This window comes from Oncorhynchus keta, chromosome 7 (genome assembly GCF_023373465.1).
Source record: "Oncorhynchus keta strain PuntledgeMale-10-30-2019 chromosome 7, Oket_V2, whole genome shotgun sequence".
In the NCBI taxonomy this organism is placed as follows: Eukaryota; Metazoa; Chordata; class Actinopteri; order Salmoniformes; family Salmonidae; genus Oncorhynchus; species Oncorhynchus keta.
The window spans coordinates 35,708,911-35,725,248 of NC_068427.1; the positions used below are offsets into that span (position 1 = coordinate 35,708,911).

Here is a 16,338-nt window from a genome sequence, read left to right on the forward strand (position 1 = left end):
AAAATGTTAAAAACCTTATCCTTAATGATGGTGGAATTATACAGGAACTTTCACTCAATGTCTCTCAGTTTAGGTAGCTTTTGAATTAGCAAACCAGTTGTTAGGAATAAACAATAATAGTGCCAGCTGGCACATGAAACTGATGCCTTGAAACACTATTTCAGACCCAACAACACCCATGCAATGCCATTAAGGGACATCATGTGCTTTGAGGCCTTCTCTATCCTCATTTGCAAGAGATATATAGCCTTGCCAAATCGACTAGGCTGTCCCCTAAGCAGTAATTTAGACTAAACTGGAGCTTCAAACAGTCTCCAAAATGTCACAGATTGAGGAGTGTTTTCTGTTAGGAAACTTGCTCCGGAGGCAGTAAAAAGACAGAGGGGGGAGTAGTTAATACACAACACTTTAGGTAGAGCCTGTGGTCTTCTGCTAGCTTTTCTTTTTGTTGCATTGATTTGAAATATTTCTTCATGTGGATTTGAGTCTTGTCAACATGTAAGGTCCCCCAAACCCTGCTGACAATGAGCAAAGAACTATAATCACAATCCAAGTAAAAGCTGTGAAGTATTTCAAACAACGGAGTCAACATAATGATGCTCTGTGTCTTTCATTTAGGTGGGCTGGCTACTTTCTTATACAGACCTCACTGGAGGTGCTCCCCTGGTCTCTGAGCTGTACTCAGACTAGAAATCACCTCTTCTGCTTCTGATTAACTTCAATTATGCTTTATCATCCTGTTTCATCATTAACATGCCATATGTTTGCACAGAGTAAACACCCAGAGGCGCACATACTGGAGGCTTGCTAAGGGCTGTTATTGGAGAGGCAGATTAGAACTATGATTAACAAAAAAACACTGTACTCATTATTCAGTGTAATGTTCTGTCAGCGCAACAGTATAATGTTATTGTAGTTTAGGGTTAGTTAGAACATTACCTATAACCCAGGGGGCTACTTATAACATCATTGTCTAAATTACATTGTCAAGCATTGCCATAGAAAATACATTGAAATGTATGTAGAAAAACACTCATCCATTTCTGGCAGACTAAATATGGTACATGCAAAATATCCACCATTATTTTCCTTGCCGCAAAAGAGAAGAAACATATGCAGTTCATTTCACTGGGATTAACTTGCCTCTACCCTGAAGTAAATAAGCACAAATCCCCTAGCTTTGCCCATTCCATGTCTTATGCTTCAAAGAAGTCATATTCTAGGGCTTAAACTATGGTCTGCTTTATTCACTGTTCTCATAATTAACCTCCATGCTAAAACAACAGACCTATCTCAAATCCTTTAGCTGTGGCTGAGCTGTGGCAGGGTGCTGGTGGCAGTGAGCACTATTTTTAACACATTCGTGTACATTTCTCAACACATTTTTTTTGTCAATTCCTGAAATTAATGTGTTGAAAGCTGTGTTAGATTATTGACCAATTGCATTGTGGATCCAGTCAACACACTGGCCCTTACTCTCTGAAAAGTGACAACTGATAGCTTGGAGTGAGCCTCAGCCAGCCAGCAGCAGGTATACGAAACAAGGTAAATGCACTCTTTATCCCAATGAGGTGACCATTTGATGCTAATATAGCGTGAACACAGCAATATTTTAGCCCTGACAAATTTTAAGAAGTTAGGATAGTTAGGCAAAACCATGCACATCACTATCATACTTCCCAGCATGCACTACTGCAGGTTGATTTAAAAAAATATATAGTTTTTAACTTCTGTGTTTTTGCATTTAGCAGACGTTTGTGAAATGGTTGTTCCAGTTTAAATTGAACTTAGGTAGTCTCCACACAATTTACTTAACTCTGGCAGTCATTCTGAATGCAGGTTGCGGCTGAATAAAAATTCAAACTTTTAGAGATCCTAGCACTGGCTGGATTCCAATAGGAATTTACACCTCACATTGCAAACCAGCGTAATGTGACTCGCAGGTAGGCTTGCAAAACTCTGGTAGCTTTACAAATATCCCAGTTGGGAACATCCTGGGAACAGGTAGGAATAAGCAGGAAATCTGGAGTCCTTCAAACAGGATTTTAAGGGAATTTTTGTTAAATTACTGGAATATTGCAACCTTAAAGTGGCCTGTAAACCATGAGTTTCAGACCACTGTGTAAGGCTAAACTAGTCCTAAAAAAAAGGCACGTCTGTAATGTATTGTTATAAATAATCATTTTAATGATGGCATTTGCGTAGGAACTCACTTGGTGATAGCTACATGACTGAAAATAAACAAATTCAACAAGCATGTCTCTGTCACCAACAAATACAGTACAGTCATGGGTGGTAACTCTACAATTCACTCAAAAAGGCAAGGCACATTGGGAAACTATATTAGAGGTGTGTCTTAGTTTGTTATTTTTAACTACCCGTGAGTGGAAGTTCTGTATCAGTTTTAACTGTATATGTTAAACCTCATCTGTATATGGTAAACCAGATCTGGATATTTTTTTGTCTCTAACAAGGAATAAATGGCTACCATATCCAACAATAGTCTGTTCTCCTGTATCTCAGGTACACAATTGTTTGAGTAGGTTTCCCTGGTCTGTGTATCTACCAGGCACTAACATGTTAGAAATATTTAAAGATGAATATTTTGCGTGTGCATAATTTGTTTCATGTTAGATTTTGTATATGGAGCAATAAATAAACATTTTAAATGGCTACTTTTTTTTCTAAATGTCTTCCCCAGTCATTTACATAATTTTTAAAGTGGATTTAAGTGGAATACAACACTGTGTAATAAAACAACAACACTGTGACTGTTAAAAGTAACACAGCATATGTCATCCCTAACTATATGTATGATGTGTTACAAAATAACATTTTCTAAGAGTGTGGTGGAGGCTCAAACAGGGACTGTGGGTGACTGGTTCCGAGTCAGAGCTCTAGTCAAAAGTAGTGCACTGCATAGGGATTTGCCATTTGAGACGCAACCTGGGTGTAATTTAGCTGAATGAACCTCCTGCTCTCAAAATACAATTCTAATGAAATGAGAGGACGGGGGGGATGGGATGCGTCAGGGTGTCCAGCAGGTGACCCCGCGATGTCTGTGTGTTCTGGGCTCCAATCCCATGACCCAAATGGACCTCCATGATTATACAGACCTGTTGCGTTCAGCCAGAGAGCTAATCGTTGTCTCGTTAATAGGCATTGATTATAGCGCTGCCTCATTGTTTAATGCTTCTGTAAATGATACAAGTCCATTATGATGCCTGCCTATAAAGGATGAAAGGAAACAATCATCCATTGGGAGCAATTACATTTTCAACCTCTATATCCATTGAAACGTGCATCCAAAATGGCACCCTATTCTGTTTATAGTGCACTACTTTTGACCAGGACCTGATTGACCAAAATAATCTTAAGTTCATCATTAGATACTTTTGGGAAATGGGTTCCTGAGCACTTTATAAGGTATTTGGCACACAACTGAAGAGTCAACTAAGTTGATTCACACTGCAGTGTGTACTTCATTCAGTATGATCCTCATCTACATAAGAGAAGCCAGCAGGGCAGGAGAGGATGGTGAGAGGGAAATGGAGCATGGGGAGCAAGCTCTAAATGGTACTGTAGGTAGCATATTATTATTATTTACCCTGGCAAGTCAGTTAAGGACATATTTTTATTCACAATGACGGCCTAGGAACAGTGGTTTGACTGCCTTGTTCAGGGGCAAAATTACAGTTTTTTACCTTGTCAGCTCAGGGATTTGATCTAGCAACCTTTCAGTTACTGGCCCAATGCTCTAACTATGTTTGCTGCCCCATATCACAGGGGCATCCAGGGACAACTGTATCCCAAGTCAACTAATGAGCTAAATATTATTGTATTGATGCAAGGAATTACCTAACCAATCAGAAGTGCACAAATCACTTAGGTACCACCTTTGATTGACAGCTCAATAATTTCCAATCTTGAGTAAACCCTGTAGAGGAAGCAACATTTTATGACAGACTTTCTATTGTTCGTGATTGTCAGAAATCTGCATTAAAATCTAGAAATAACTAATCAAATCTTGAAATATATTAAGAGAAACACTGATAATCGATGGTCAGTTCATCACACTCATACTGAGTGAGACGAGGTTGAATGTGCTTTTGGAACATTTCCTTGGTCAGGTTTTCGTTGCAGTTGATTCATTGGATGGTGAGCCTACCCAAAGAGAGCGACATCTAATTGCATTTAGAAAGACATCTAAACTCTTCAAGAGAACCTTTGAGTTCACTTTCCCCACTGCCCTACAATGTTTGATGGGACTGATCACTCCATATGTGTGGTAGGACTGTTGTGAATGTGGATTTGAAAGTTATTTTGTTTTCTATATTGAATTGATCTGGATATTTACTGGTGATACTTGATATTACTATCGAAGGGTGCACCCAATTTTACCGGAGGTATTCAATCAATCAATCAAATATATTTATAAAGCCATTTTTACATCAGCAGATGTCACAAAGTGCTATACAGAAACCCAGCCTAAAACACCAAACAGCAAGCAATCCAGATGTAGAAGCATGGTTGCTTGGAAAAAGTCCTTAGAAAGACAGGAACCTAGAAAGAAACCTAGAGAGGAACCAGGCTCTTAGGGGTGGCCAGTCCCCTTCTGGGTATGCCGGGTGGCGATTATAACAGTTCCCAAATGATAATCACAGTGGTTGTAGAGGGTGCAACAGGTCAGTACATTGAAATACTGTAGAACCATATATTTTAACCCAAGGTATTGAAATTGAACTAGGCCTATAATACTATTTTGTTAACATTGTTTATAGTGTAAATCACACTGTGAAACATTGTTGCAAATGTTATTATTTTTGAGAACTAAAATCTATTTTTCTAAAAATAAACAAGCAGGCATTTAGTACATATATTTAAACTTTACATCCTGTCTCTGGTCTGGTCTTTCATATGATAATCTTATTACTGCTCTTCCCGAACATAGTCCACAGGTAAGTTGTGTTGTTAAGAGTGTTTGATGCTAAGTGCATGCTACATATAAATCACTCCCCTCTAGCAGCAGTACCTTAAGGTCACTCCCATTGAGTCTCATTCTGTTGATCTTCCGTCCGCTGGGTCTGGAAGAGTCTATCCAGTAGATGAACTCTTTCCTGTAGTCAAAGTCTATGTGAATGATGTTGTTCAGGCCCTGGATATAAGATAGACATTATTAGATTAGTTTATATTTATTGTCCTAGAAGAGGAAAATATTACCCCAGTTCAAACATTACATACACAAACCACATAGAAAAATAGCAGGAAACAAACAACAGTAATCAGTCAGACATTAAAAGTGAATGCCCCAAACCTGCATATAAAGGCGGAAGCTACCGTGTAAATGGTGACAAATGCTACATGAAACAATCCTTTCACCAGTTAAATTACTTTTCAAATTGCAATTGAGTGCAATTTAGAAAATAAGCAACATTCAAAAGCAGATAAAAAAAAAAAAATGTTGTGATTAATTGGTACATCATGGTAACCTTTCATTCATTGCTTCAGTAATGTAAAGAGCCGTCTGAGAGCATTTACAAGTGAGGGCATATTCTTCAGTGAGACTCTGAAACTCGATGTTTCACAGATGCAAGTAATACACACATAATGACCTGTAAACACACTTAGGCCTAGTTAATGTGTCCACCTGTGAAATGCAGTAACAATATTGATTTTGGATGATTTCCCCTGTGAGTTGCAGTGACTGCCTCCAGCTATATTCTTAAACCCAGTGAAAACTGAAGCCCCACGAAGAGGAGCCTTAGCTATCAAAGAAATAAGAGCGAGGTACATCTCTTGCTGTCATGCTAAGAAGACCCCCCTGTCAGTCAGACAGGAACGTCTCCCTAAACAATCGCACCTCCCCTACTGGGCTGCACAGAGGGTGCCAGGATAAGGTGTCAGAGAATCTTGACAGGCTGTACCAGACATCTTCATCAGATCATCAACACCCTCAAAGACAGCCTGAGCCAAAGAGTCCTCAGGGACCTCTCCGTGGGAGCAGAGAGGTCTCTTTCTTCTCTCTCAGAGCAGCACAGCTCTTAAGTGCAACCAGCAGCTCTCTGGTAGGAAGAACTGCATACAGACAGACTCAATCATTTACATGGTATATTACAAAAGAAGGAAAGACTGAGGTCTAAAGTAGGCCTATGTATGTAGGCCTATCATCAGGTCTAATAATGCCTGTTGTAGGCCTACCTATATGATAATGGTAAGATGGTAAGCCTCAAATATATTTGTAGTTTTACAAGGCGAGATACATTCCATGTGATGTTAATGTTTAATATTTTACACTGATTAGGTAATCTCAGATTTACATAAAATCATTAGTGGTATGATCTACATTGAACATGTGATGGTGTGATACATTGACACGAGGTCAGTGGAGTGTTAGCCAGACAGCAATGCAGCGGAGCCACTTAGTAGCGACAGCTGTAATATGCATATATTATGCAGATCCCCCCACTTTAGCTACCATTAAAGCTAGCATGGTGATTAAAGTGAATTATTGCTGCTGAGGCCAGCCAGGCCACTCAACAGAACAGTCAGGAGAGGAGGAGATGGTTCTCAATAGGCCCCTATAGAATTCCCCCAGCTTAAACTCCATTCTCAGAGTGTGTGATTCACATAATAAACATGCGATAACATGGCAGTAGTGATGAGGCCTAACAGTGATTGAAATAGGCTCTCCAGAGGGATCTGGGTAAGACTATTTCCCTCTGCCAATCAACATGGGCAGGTCAACTCCCCCACAGGGAGGACGGGTGAATAATCACATTGAAATTGGAAGGTTGACAAGCTGGAGAATGACAGAGGGATGTAATGTGTTGCCTGAAGGTAGATGGATAGACAGGATATATAATATAGAGCTCTCTCTGTAAGAAGTAAGCCGCTGTGGCTTTTCTGACAACTTCCCAACTCTCATCTCAACTTCATGACAAGGTCAGGCAAGGCTACCTAGGCCTCGTATAGCTAAAAATGCTTCTGATGTGAAGTATCTCTCCAAATAGCTATACCCGTATCTAAGTAACCTGGAGCACTTACAAAATAATATATAAAGATAGCAAATGACAAATACAAACAAGAACTGTACATGTATCAATTAGCTTAGACAATGATATACGAAAAGTTGTCAGTACTCGGTCCAAAGAAGACAGTAAATGTAACTGATTTACATAATGACTCACGTTGGAGACAGAGAGTGTTAGTAGGGCTACATGAGGGTCAGGAGTGTGGGCCCATTGTTATTACAGACATGTTACTATACAGATCTTAAGTTTTGCACCATTAAAGGTTTCACGGTGCTGGCTGTTTCATTTCATGACCCTGTGTGACTCATTAGAGATGATTCACTCTCGCTCTCCTTCAAAGGGGCTTTATTGGCATGGGAAACATGTTTACATTGCCAAAGCAAGTGAAATAAACAATAAACAAAGTGAAAAGAAACAACAAAAAAATGAAATTAATAGTGAAGATAAAGATAGACATATTGGTCTCGCTTTAAGTGACGTGGAGCTAGCTTATAAAGCCTTCATAAACACTACATAAATGTGTCACAAATCATTTAAAACCACATGTAATGCTATTTAAATATAAAGGGGTCATAATATGGCATAACTCTTTGACATAACCACCCATGTCAAATGTGACATAAATCTGTGTTTTATTAAGGGTGGCATAAGCACCGCTGGCAGGCTTCACAAATCATTTTTAATCTTGTCATGCATCTTGGTAGAGCATTGCAACACCAAGATAGTGGGTTGTATTTCCGGGACCACCCATACGTAAAAATGTATGCATGCATGACTAAGTAGTTTTGGATAAAAGTGTCTGCTTCTGCTAAATTGTGCATATTATATTACTCTAAAACATTTCTAGGATGGCACAACCTCTTCAGTTTTCTCTGTTTTCTTTTTCCAGGTTTCGGATTTCCCCATTTTTTTTCCTGTTTTCTACCAATTTTGTCATACTTGTTTCATTTAAAAAAAGAAAGGATTTTCTGTGTTCCCAACAAAGCTTAAACCACATCAGGGAACAACTTTTGAGGTCTGGAAAAAATCTAAGAAACTTAGATTTTTGAGTGTATTTTCCCTTTAATTCAGTGCACATGCCCTGCACTGTTTCTGTAGCACAATAGGCGCACATGTGATGAGTTCGCAAATCAAATGCCGACTTGTGGTGCCACTGGACAGAGAAAAACTATGAAATTAACCTCTACGGGATCAGTGGCCCAAAGCAGTACTATTGAGCTAACATAGGCTAATGTGATTAGCATGAGGTTGTAAGTTACAAAATAAATTCCCAAGACATAGACATATCTGATATGGGAAGAAAGATTACTTTCTTGTTAATCTAACTGCACTGTCCAATTTACAGTAGCTATTACAGTGAAATAATACCATGCTATTGTTGAGGAGAGTGCACAATTATGATCTTGAAAATGTATTAATAAACAAATTAGGCACATTTGGGAAGTTTTGATACAACATTTTGAACAGATATGCAATGGTTCATTGGATCAGTCTAAAGCTTTGCACATACACTGTTGCCAGCTAGTGGCCAAAATCTAAATTGCACCTGGGCTGGAATAATGCATTATGGCCTTTTTTCTTGCAATTCAAAGATGGTACAAAAAATACAAAATTTCAATGTATTATATTTTACCAGATCTAATGTGTTATATTCTCCTACATTAATTTCACATTTCCACAAATGTCAAAGTGTTCCATTTAAAATAGTATCAAGAATATGCATATCCTTGCTTCAGGTCCTGAGCTACAGGCATTTTAAGTCGAGAATGTAAAAAAAGGGTTGGATCCTTTTAAAAAGCTATTTATTGTAATTAAAATGAGTTTTAGTAGTTAAGTGTAGTTAAGTGTTGAGTTATATTATATATAGGTACCTCGATCGTTATTTCAAATGAATTCGGTGACTTATATTGCATATATCCTTGCTTCAGGGCATGAGCTCAGTTAGATTTGGGTATGTCATTTTAGGTGAAAATTGAAAAAAAGGGGGATATCCCTAAGAAGTTTAAAGTAAGTGCAGACACATGCGATATAGAGTATTTATGGATTTGCTATGAATGATCGAAGGCATCTCACTTCAAACAAAGTATTATAGGACACTACATAAAGTGTCAATAAATATGTTATTAATGTACTGCTGATTTTTGAAGGTGCTCATGATCCACAGGTTACTGTAGGGTGTGAAGGGTATTTCAATTTGATGAAAGGTATTTAAATTTGATGGACCTGCAAAGCTTGTGTTTGTGTGTGTCAGAGCCAAGATGATTTGGAGTAGTCGAACCTGAGACTACCGCACCAGGTAATCATTCCTCTTCTGTTCCCATTCCCTCATTATATTGTTGTGTGCGTGTTTATGTACTGAGGAATGTGACTTAGTTCCATAAGAAAGCCACTTTCAATTTCCTTATGTTGGGGGATTTTATCACGGTAAGTGTTTCTTGGTATAATATCGTCCCCAACCATTCAAAGTTGGCCTTACTGGGAGTGACCATTGAATTCTATGGGAGTGACCTTACTGAGTAAAGTATTTGTCATCATTCCCCCTGGTCGACACTAGTTAACACAGCCACAAAATCATAATTATGACTAAACCCTACCCATTTCCACAATTTCTCTTCTTCAAATTAGATTTGAAACCTAAACCTAGCTAAGGAAGGTTTAATGCGCTGGTCCACCAGGATGGGTGGAAGTGTCTGGGAACGAGATTCACAAACGTGAATTCAATTCAGAGCATGTGCCATCCTTCAGCACAACATGTCATTCTTTATAAAGCACAGACCTTCACCTGGAGCAAGTGGACTACAGGAGAGTGCAACATTTGACCTCTGGGTCTAGGGCTCCCTTGTGTGTCTGCTTGCTCCTCAGGTTGTCCTTCCTCGCATTTACATTTACATTTAAGTCATTTAGCAGACGCTCTTATCCAGAGCGACTTACAAATTGGTGCATTCACCTTATAACATCCAGTGGAACAGTCACTTTACAATAGTGCATCAAAATCTTAAGAGGGGGGTGAGAAGGATTACTTATCATATCCTAGGTATTCCTTAAAGAGGATCCAACACAAATCCAGATCCCATTGGCCAGTCCCAGCATCAGACCACCAGACGAGGCGCGGAGGAGGGACCAAAGATTACACCGTCACCCGGAGCGAACAGGCCACAGGGAAGCACCACCTTTGATCTCTGGGTCTAGGGCTCCCTTGTGTCTACTTGCTCCACAGGTTGTCCTTCCTCCCCGTTACAGATCCAGATCCAGATCCCGACCCAGCACCTGCCCCCTTCCCGATTTGTGTTTTTTCCCCCGTTCTGCAGCACTAGACCAGCACCAACCCTTGGCCTCCAGTCCCGGGTCCAGCGCGACTTCCAGTCCCGGCCCCAACCCCAACCCTGGACACAGCACCGATCAACCACAACTGCCAAATCCTTTGAGAAACTGCCAGCACAGACCCACCCCTTCCCCTCCACCAACACAAAGACAGACATATTGTGGCATGACTGACTGGACGCACAGCATTTTCTGATTATTTTTTGATTCATTGATTGCTTTGTTTTGTTGATTGGATGACCATTAGTTTATTTGACCTAATTTGAAGGGATTACTTATTGTTTGATTTGTTTATTATTTGGATTTTTTTTTTAATTAATTATGGATTTGAATTTTAACTTGTTGAACATTTTAAACTGTAATGAATTTTGGAATGACCAAATACAATGACATTTATTAAGCACATGTTTAAATCATATTCAACATAGTGGGTTATGTCACATTTGACATGTTTGATTATGTCACACAGTTATGCCACATGTATGAACCCTTTACAACGCATAACATGGTTATTATGTCATTTAAAAAACATTTAACCTTCATTTAACTAGGCAAATCAGTTCAGAACAAATTCTTATTTACAATGACGGCCTATATAGATGCTTTGTAACACATTCATGTAATGCTTATGAAGCCATTATGAAGCCTTTATAAGCTGAATGTTATTTAAAGCGGGACTGATATTTCTAACGTTATATTATCAGCTGTGTACAGTGTTTTGACCTTTTACTGTACCGGGAAATAAAAGGGTCACAGAGTGTTTCTTGGTAGTCTGAAACGTATCTACTTTTACACAAAAGGATACACCTCACTCACAAGGTTATGTGCTTAGAAAAAAGAAAGCACCTGCACCATATCAGATATATAGTTGAAATGTATAACAGTTTGAATCCCAATATTACATTTAAAAAAAAAAGTGTATTTTTTATGAAAAATATCATTAACATTCACCCAATGAGGCCACTATAGGGCGATTTGGTCATCTGACTGCATGAAAGATCTACGATGAATCCACGAATTATATGTCACTCCGTCTGCTAAATGTGTACAATTGTAACATTGAAAATATAAACAAAATGGCAGAGTAGTTGCAAGGTAATCTGACTGACAGTGACAAATATATGCAAACCAGGTATGGTTATAGATCTAATTGTATATACTTGATTTTCTGGTTTCTGTCATTTTACCCTGAGTTGTTCTTATTTTGCCAAAACAGAGTGACAGACATACTAGGGATTCATATGCATATTTTGGCATCAGTTTAAAACAAATACTACCACTTGTGTAGATAAATGGTTTCCTCTTACCTGTTTCAAAATGGTGTAATTTGATCCATCCACACTTAGTTTACGGATTTCATGATGATCTGCCAGGACGAGAAAAGGTTCCTCCACTGAAAGGAAGAGAACCATAAACATCCTTTAGAATAAGGTAAATGCCTCCAGTGTGGCGCAGTCGTCTAAGGCTGTGCCACTAGAGATTCTGGGTTCGAATACAGGCTCTGTCGCAGCCGGCCACTACTGGGAGACCCATGGGGCAGCGCCCAACGTCGACCAGATTAGCGGAGGGTGCCTACGCGCACTAGCGACTCCTGTGGCGGGTTAAGTGGGCTTTGTGTCAAGAAGCAGTGCGGCATGGTTGGGTTGTGTTTCGGAGCTCTCAACCTTCGCCTCTCCCGAGTCCGTATGGGAGTTGCAGCGATGAGAAAAGACTACCAATTGGACACCATGAAATTTGGGAGAAAAAGGTAAACATTTCTTTAATTGGAACCATTCCATCAGTCTCAAAACACATTTCAAGCAATTCTACGTCAGAAGACATTAGCTTACATTACAGGCTACTAATTATAATTGCCAGTGTCATATTGATTCACCTAAAGATGAAGCCATAGGCTACTACTCACAGTGATTGATGGCTGATGCGCTCATCGTGGCAATAGCTTATCTCAAGATGAGCTAATGTTACTATGTAAAACAGTCCTGCTGTTCTCTAAAAATTGGGTTGTTGAGAAACATTTGTTCTATTGGTTCTACGGACAGATTAGTCTTCTCTTTTCAGTAGTAGGCATTTGCCTTCCAAACTGTACGTTTTTCGTGCAATTATATTTAGAAATGTGCAAAAGGCAAACAGACAGCCGCAACCAACTCTAGAAATATAATTGTTTGGAAAACACTGCCATTCAAAATGCCACTCTCATTTAGCGATTACCTACACCCAGTGCTCACATGTGAAAACACACAGCTCATTTCTTTACTTAGAAGAGCTTGAGCACTATAAATAGGCTTCAGGTTGTCTTTCTTGGTTTGGACAACAATGGAGGCCAATTTTGGAGAGAGAGTTAGAGGAAGAGGAGTGAGAGTAAGAGGGGGACAAGGACAAGGAGGAGGTCAAGGACAAAGAAGAGGACGAAGACAAGGAAGGAGGAAGGAGAACAATCACAGATGACATCCGGGCCACTTTGGTTGACCATGTGGTCAAACATGGTTTGAGTTTTAGGGAGGCTGGGTAGAGGGTCCAGCCTAACTTGAGCCCACTACACCGCAGCAAGTGTCATTTGGACATTTCAAAATGAGAACAGGTAAGTAAACCTACCATGCTACTGTACATACAACACTGTATCACTTCAGGCACTGCCATAACATTGCATTTCATACTGAAAGAAATCCTGCACCCTAACCATTCACATCATGTTTTTGCAGAATTGCTAGATGACCCTTCAATGGAGGAAGAAACCAGCTGTTCACAGCAGAGCAGGAACAACACATAGTGAATATGGTCCTTTCAAACAACAGCATACGTTTACGACAATTGCAACACCACATCACTGAAAAGACAACAATCAGTAACATAAATAGGGTGAGTTTAACTGCACTCGGCCTGGAACAGTATCAGATTTGTAGGAAGCAGCTCTACAGAGTACCATTTGAACTAAATTCTGACAGAGTGAAACAACTGCACTATGAATACATATAAGTAAGCTATATTAACCTGTAATTGGCACTGTATTTCAGTGCATTGTGCTACATATTGACTGCTCTGTCTATTCAGAGAGTCTTGTCAGAGAGTTATGGAACTACATGCTGCTGCAGAGCATCATGATTTTGTCTACGTTGATGAGGTCGGCTTTAACCTACCCGAAACAAGACGTAGGGGAAGAAACCCCATAGGACACCGCACCGTCGTGAGTGTCCCTGGACAGCGTGGTAGCAACATCAATGTGTGCAGCCATTAGTCAGAACAGTATCATTCATCATCATGCCACTCTTGGTCCTCACAATACTGCCCACATTATCACCTTCCTTGACACCCTGCATAATATCCTCATTCCCAATGACCAGAAGAATGGGCCAGAATGGGCCAGAGCAGTCCGGGTTTGTTGTCATCTGGGACAACGTAAGTTTCCACTGGGCTGCTCTGGTCCACAACTGGTTCATTTACCATCCGCAAGTTTCGATGCTCAACCTGCCATCATATTCTCCTTTTCTAAACCCAATAGAAGAGTTATTTTCGTGGTGACATTGGAAGGTATACGATCGCCAACCCCACCAACGCATACCCCTTCTCCAGGCAATGGAGGAGGCCTGTGGTGACATAGACTAGGGGGCATGCCAGGGCTACGTCCATTGCTGTTTAGCCAGAGAGAACATTGCTTGTGATGTTGATGAGGTGCTGTAGCCAGCTCAAAATAGGAGACAAAATGCACCCTAATTGTTTTTTTCTTTTCAGTAACAAGCCTATTTGTTTATCTTCTACTGTATTTGTTTTGTCTCTTCCTGTTCATCCCAAAATCTGGATGAAAATACAACGTTTTGAGAAAGAAATACATTTTATTTTTTCCTCCTGTGCTTTTCTGTTTAAAGTGTAAATATATACTGAATATGCATACAGACTGTATATATTTGTGCACATACATGTACGTGTGAGTGCTATGACAAACTGCCGTGGACTCCACTGCACACTGAACATGCAAAAGACACAAGATAGTAGTGTTTTACATTTGTCACATCCATGTGTAGTTGGCGTGTATAAGAGCTAATCATTTGATGGTTTGTGTGTAGAGTTTTGATGTAAAAACACAATTTTGAGAAGAGTTAAAATAGTTTTGAATGAAGTGTTTCGTTTTGCAAGAGACGTGTGTTTTGAGTCTAGAGAAAAGGGGCTATGGTTTCAGAATGTGTAAGCAATTGTCAAAAACTATAATCCACAGTTCGTTTTTTAAAACTAAAACTAAACTCTATGGCTAAAGTATGCTCTCTGGTGTATTTTGAAAATTGAGAGCGGCTCCTGTGGTTGAAAAAAATAAAAAAAAATAATAACTTAATTTTTATTTTAGTATAAAATGAGTATTTATTTTTCCGACTTAGGCCCAGCCCCTGACTCACACAATTGACCAATTTATTTATAAATCAGTTACCTAATCAAGGCAGGTCCTCCAAGTTACCCACGTGGGCCCCCTACCTCCTCTCCTCTCCCATCTGATTATAAGCAGAGTGGCAGCAGCTGGCTGTCTACACTCATTGAGAGTGGGCTCCTGAATCCTCCTGTGGTTGTCGGTTCCAGTATATACTGTATAATGTGTGTCTATATACACAAACACACACACACATAAATATGTATATATACATACATACATATTTTTTTATTTGCTGCCTGTTGGGCCCCCAAGGGCCAGGGGTTTCAGCCCTGGTAAGGCCCTGCATTAATCCGGCCCTGATCAGACTGCAGTACCAGTATATTACAGTACAAGCTCGACATTTCTAAATATACATGCAGGTAAAAATAATTAAAAAAATTATTAAAATACTGTATATCACTAGTGAATTAATCCAATGGACTACAGTATATTATAGTACAAGCTTGCTGCCAAGACATGTGGTCCTTCTGTAGCTCAGTTGGTAGAGCATGGCGCTTGTAACGCCAGGGTAGTGGGTTCGATTCCCGGGACCACCCATACGTAGAATGTATGCACACATGACTGTAAGTCGCTTTGGATAAAAGCGTCTGCTAAATGGCATATATTATTATATTATTATTATTATATTATGTGAATAGCTTTACCTGAGAGAGCCTTGCAGGTGTTGGGGTTTCTCTCCAGGGCTTCGTAGCCTTCTACACACAGACACTTGAAGGAGCCGTAGGTGTTGATGCAACGCTGGCTGCAGGGCAGGCTGGAGGAACATTCGTTAACGTCCACGCACGTTTTCCCATCATCTTTCAGCCGGAATCCAGGCCAACACTTGCACTGACATCACACAAACAAAAAGTAATGAAGCATTTTTAGTCTAGACAAATTTAACAAATAATAGTTTATATTCCATTACTCAGGCTTTTCAGCAGCTGGTCGATACAGTAAAATGCTATGGAGAAATAGATGGACATTCAACTGCATTATTCAATTGTGCCTAATTGTCTTTCAACAACACTCACTTAACTATACACAACACATTCTAGGTAAAGATACCTTAATAGAAAATCACTCAAGTAAAAGTGAAAGTCACCCAGTAAAATAATACTTGAGTAAAAATCTAAAGGTGTTTGGTTTAAAATATACTTAAGAATCAAAAATAAAGTATAAGTATTTTCAAATTCCTTATATTAAGCAAACCAGATGGCACCATTTCCTTGTTTTCTTTATTTTTATTTACAGATAGCCAGGGGCACACTCCAACACTCAGAAATAATTTACAAACGTAGCATGTGTCTTTAGTGAGTCCGCCAGATCAGAAGTATTAGGGATGACCAGGCATGTTCTCTTGGGAAGTGCATGAATTGGACCATTTTCCAGTCCTGTTAAGCAGTGAGTGTTTTTTGGGGTGTCAGTGTAAATGTATGGAGTAAATAGTACATGATTTTCAAGTCATCAAAAATAAAAATTGTAAAATAAAGTGCAGATACCCCAAAAACGACTTAAATAGTATGTTAAAGTAACTTCTAATTGTCTCATTCATCCCCCCCCCTATCCCCTGTAACTATTCCCCAGGTTGTT

General features: G+C 39.5%; 1 protein-coding gene across 1 annotated transcript in view; it reads right to left on the bottom strand.

Moving 5' to 3' along the window:
• LOC118385852 (low-density lipoprotein receptor-related protein 1B-like) overlaps positions 1 to 16,338 on the bottom strand; it is a 359,442-nt gene that overhangs the window by 71,968 nt on the left and 271,136 nt on the right. Inside the window, exons 56-58 of the mRNA XM_052521799.1 lie at positions 15,411 to 15,594; positions 11,660 to 11,745; positions 5,033 to 5,155 (exon numbers count right to left, since the gene is read on the bottom strand). Coding sequence (XP_052377759.1) covers positions 5,033 to 5,155; positions 11,660 to 11,745; positions 15,411 to 15,594 — 393 coding nt within the window. The remainder of the gene's footprint in view (positions 1 to 5,032; positions 5,156 to 11,659; positions 11,746 to 15,410; positions 15,595 to 16,338) is intronic.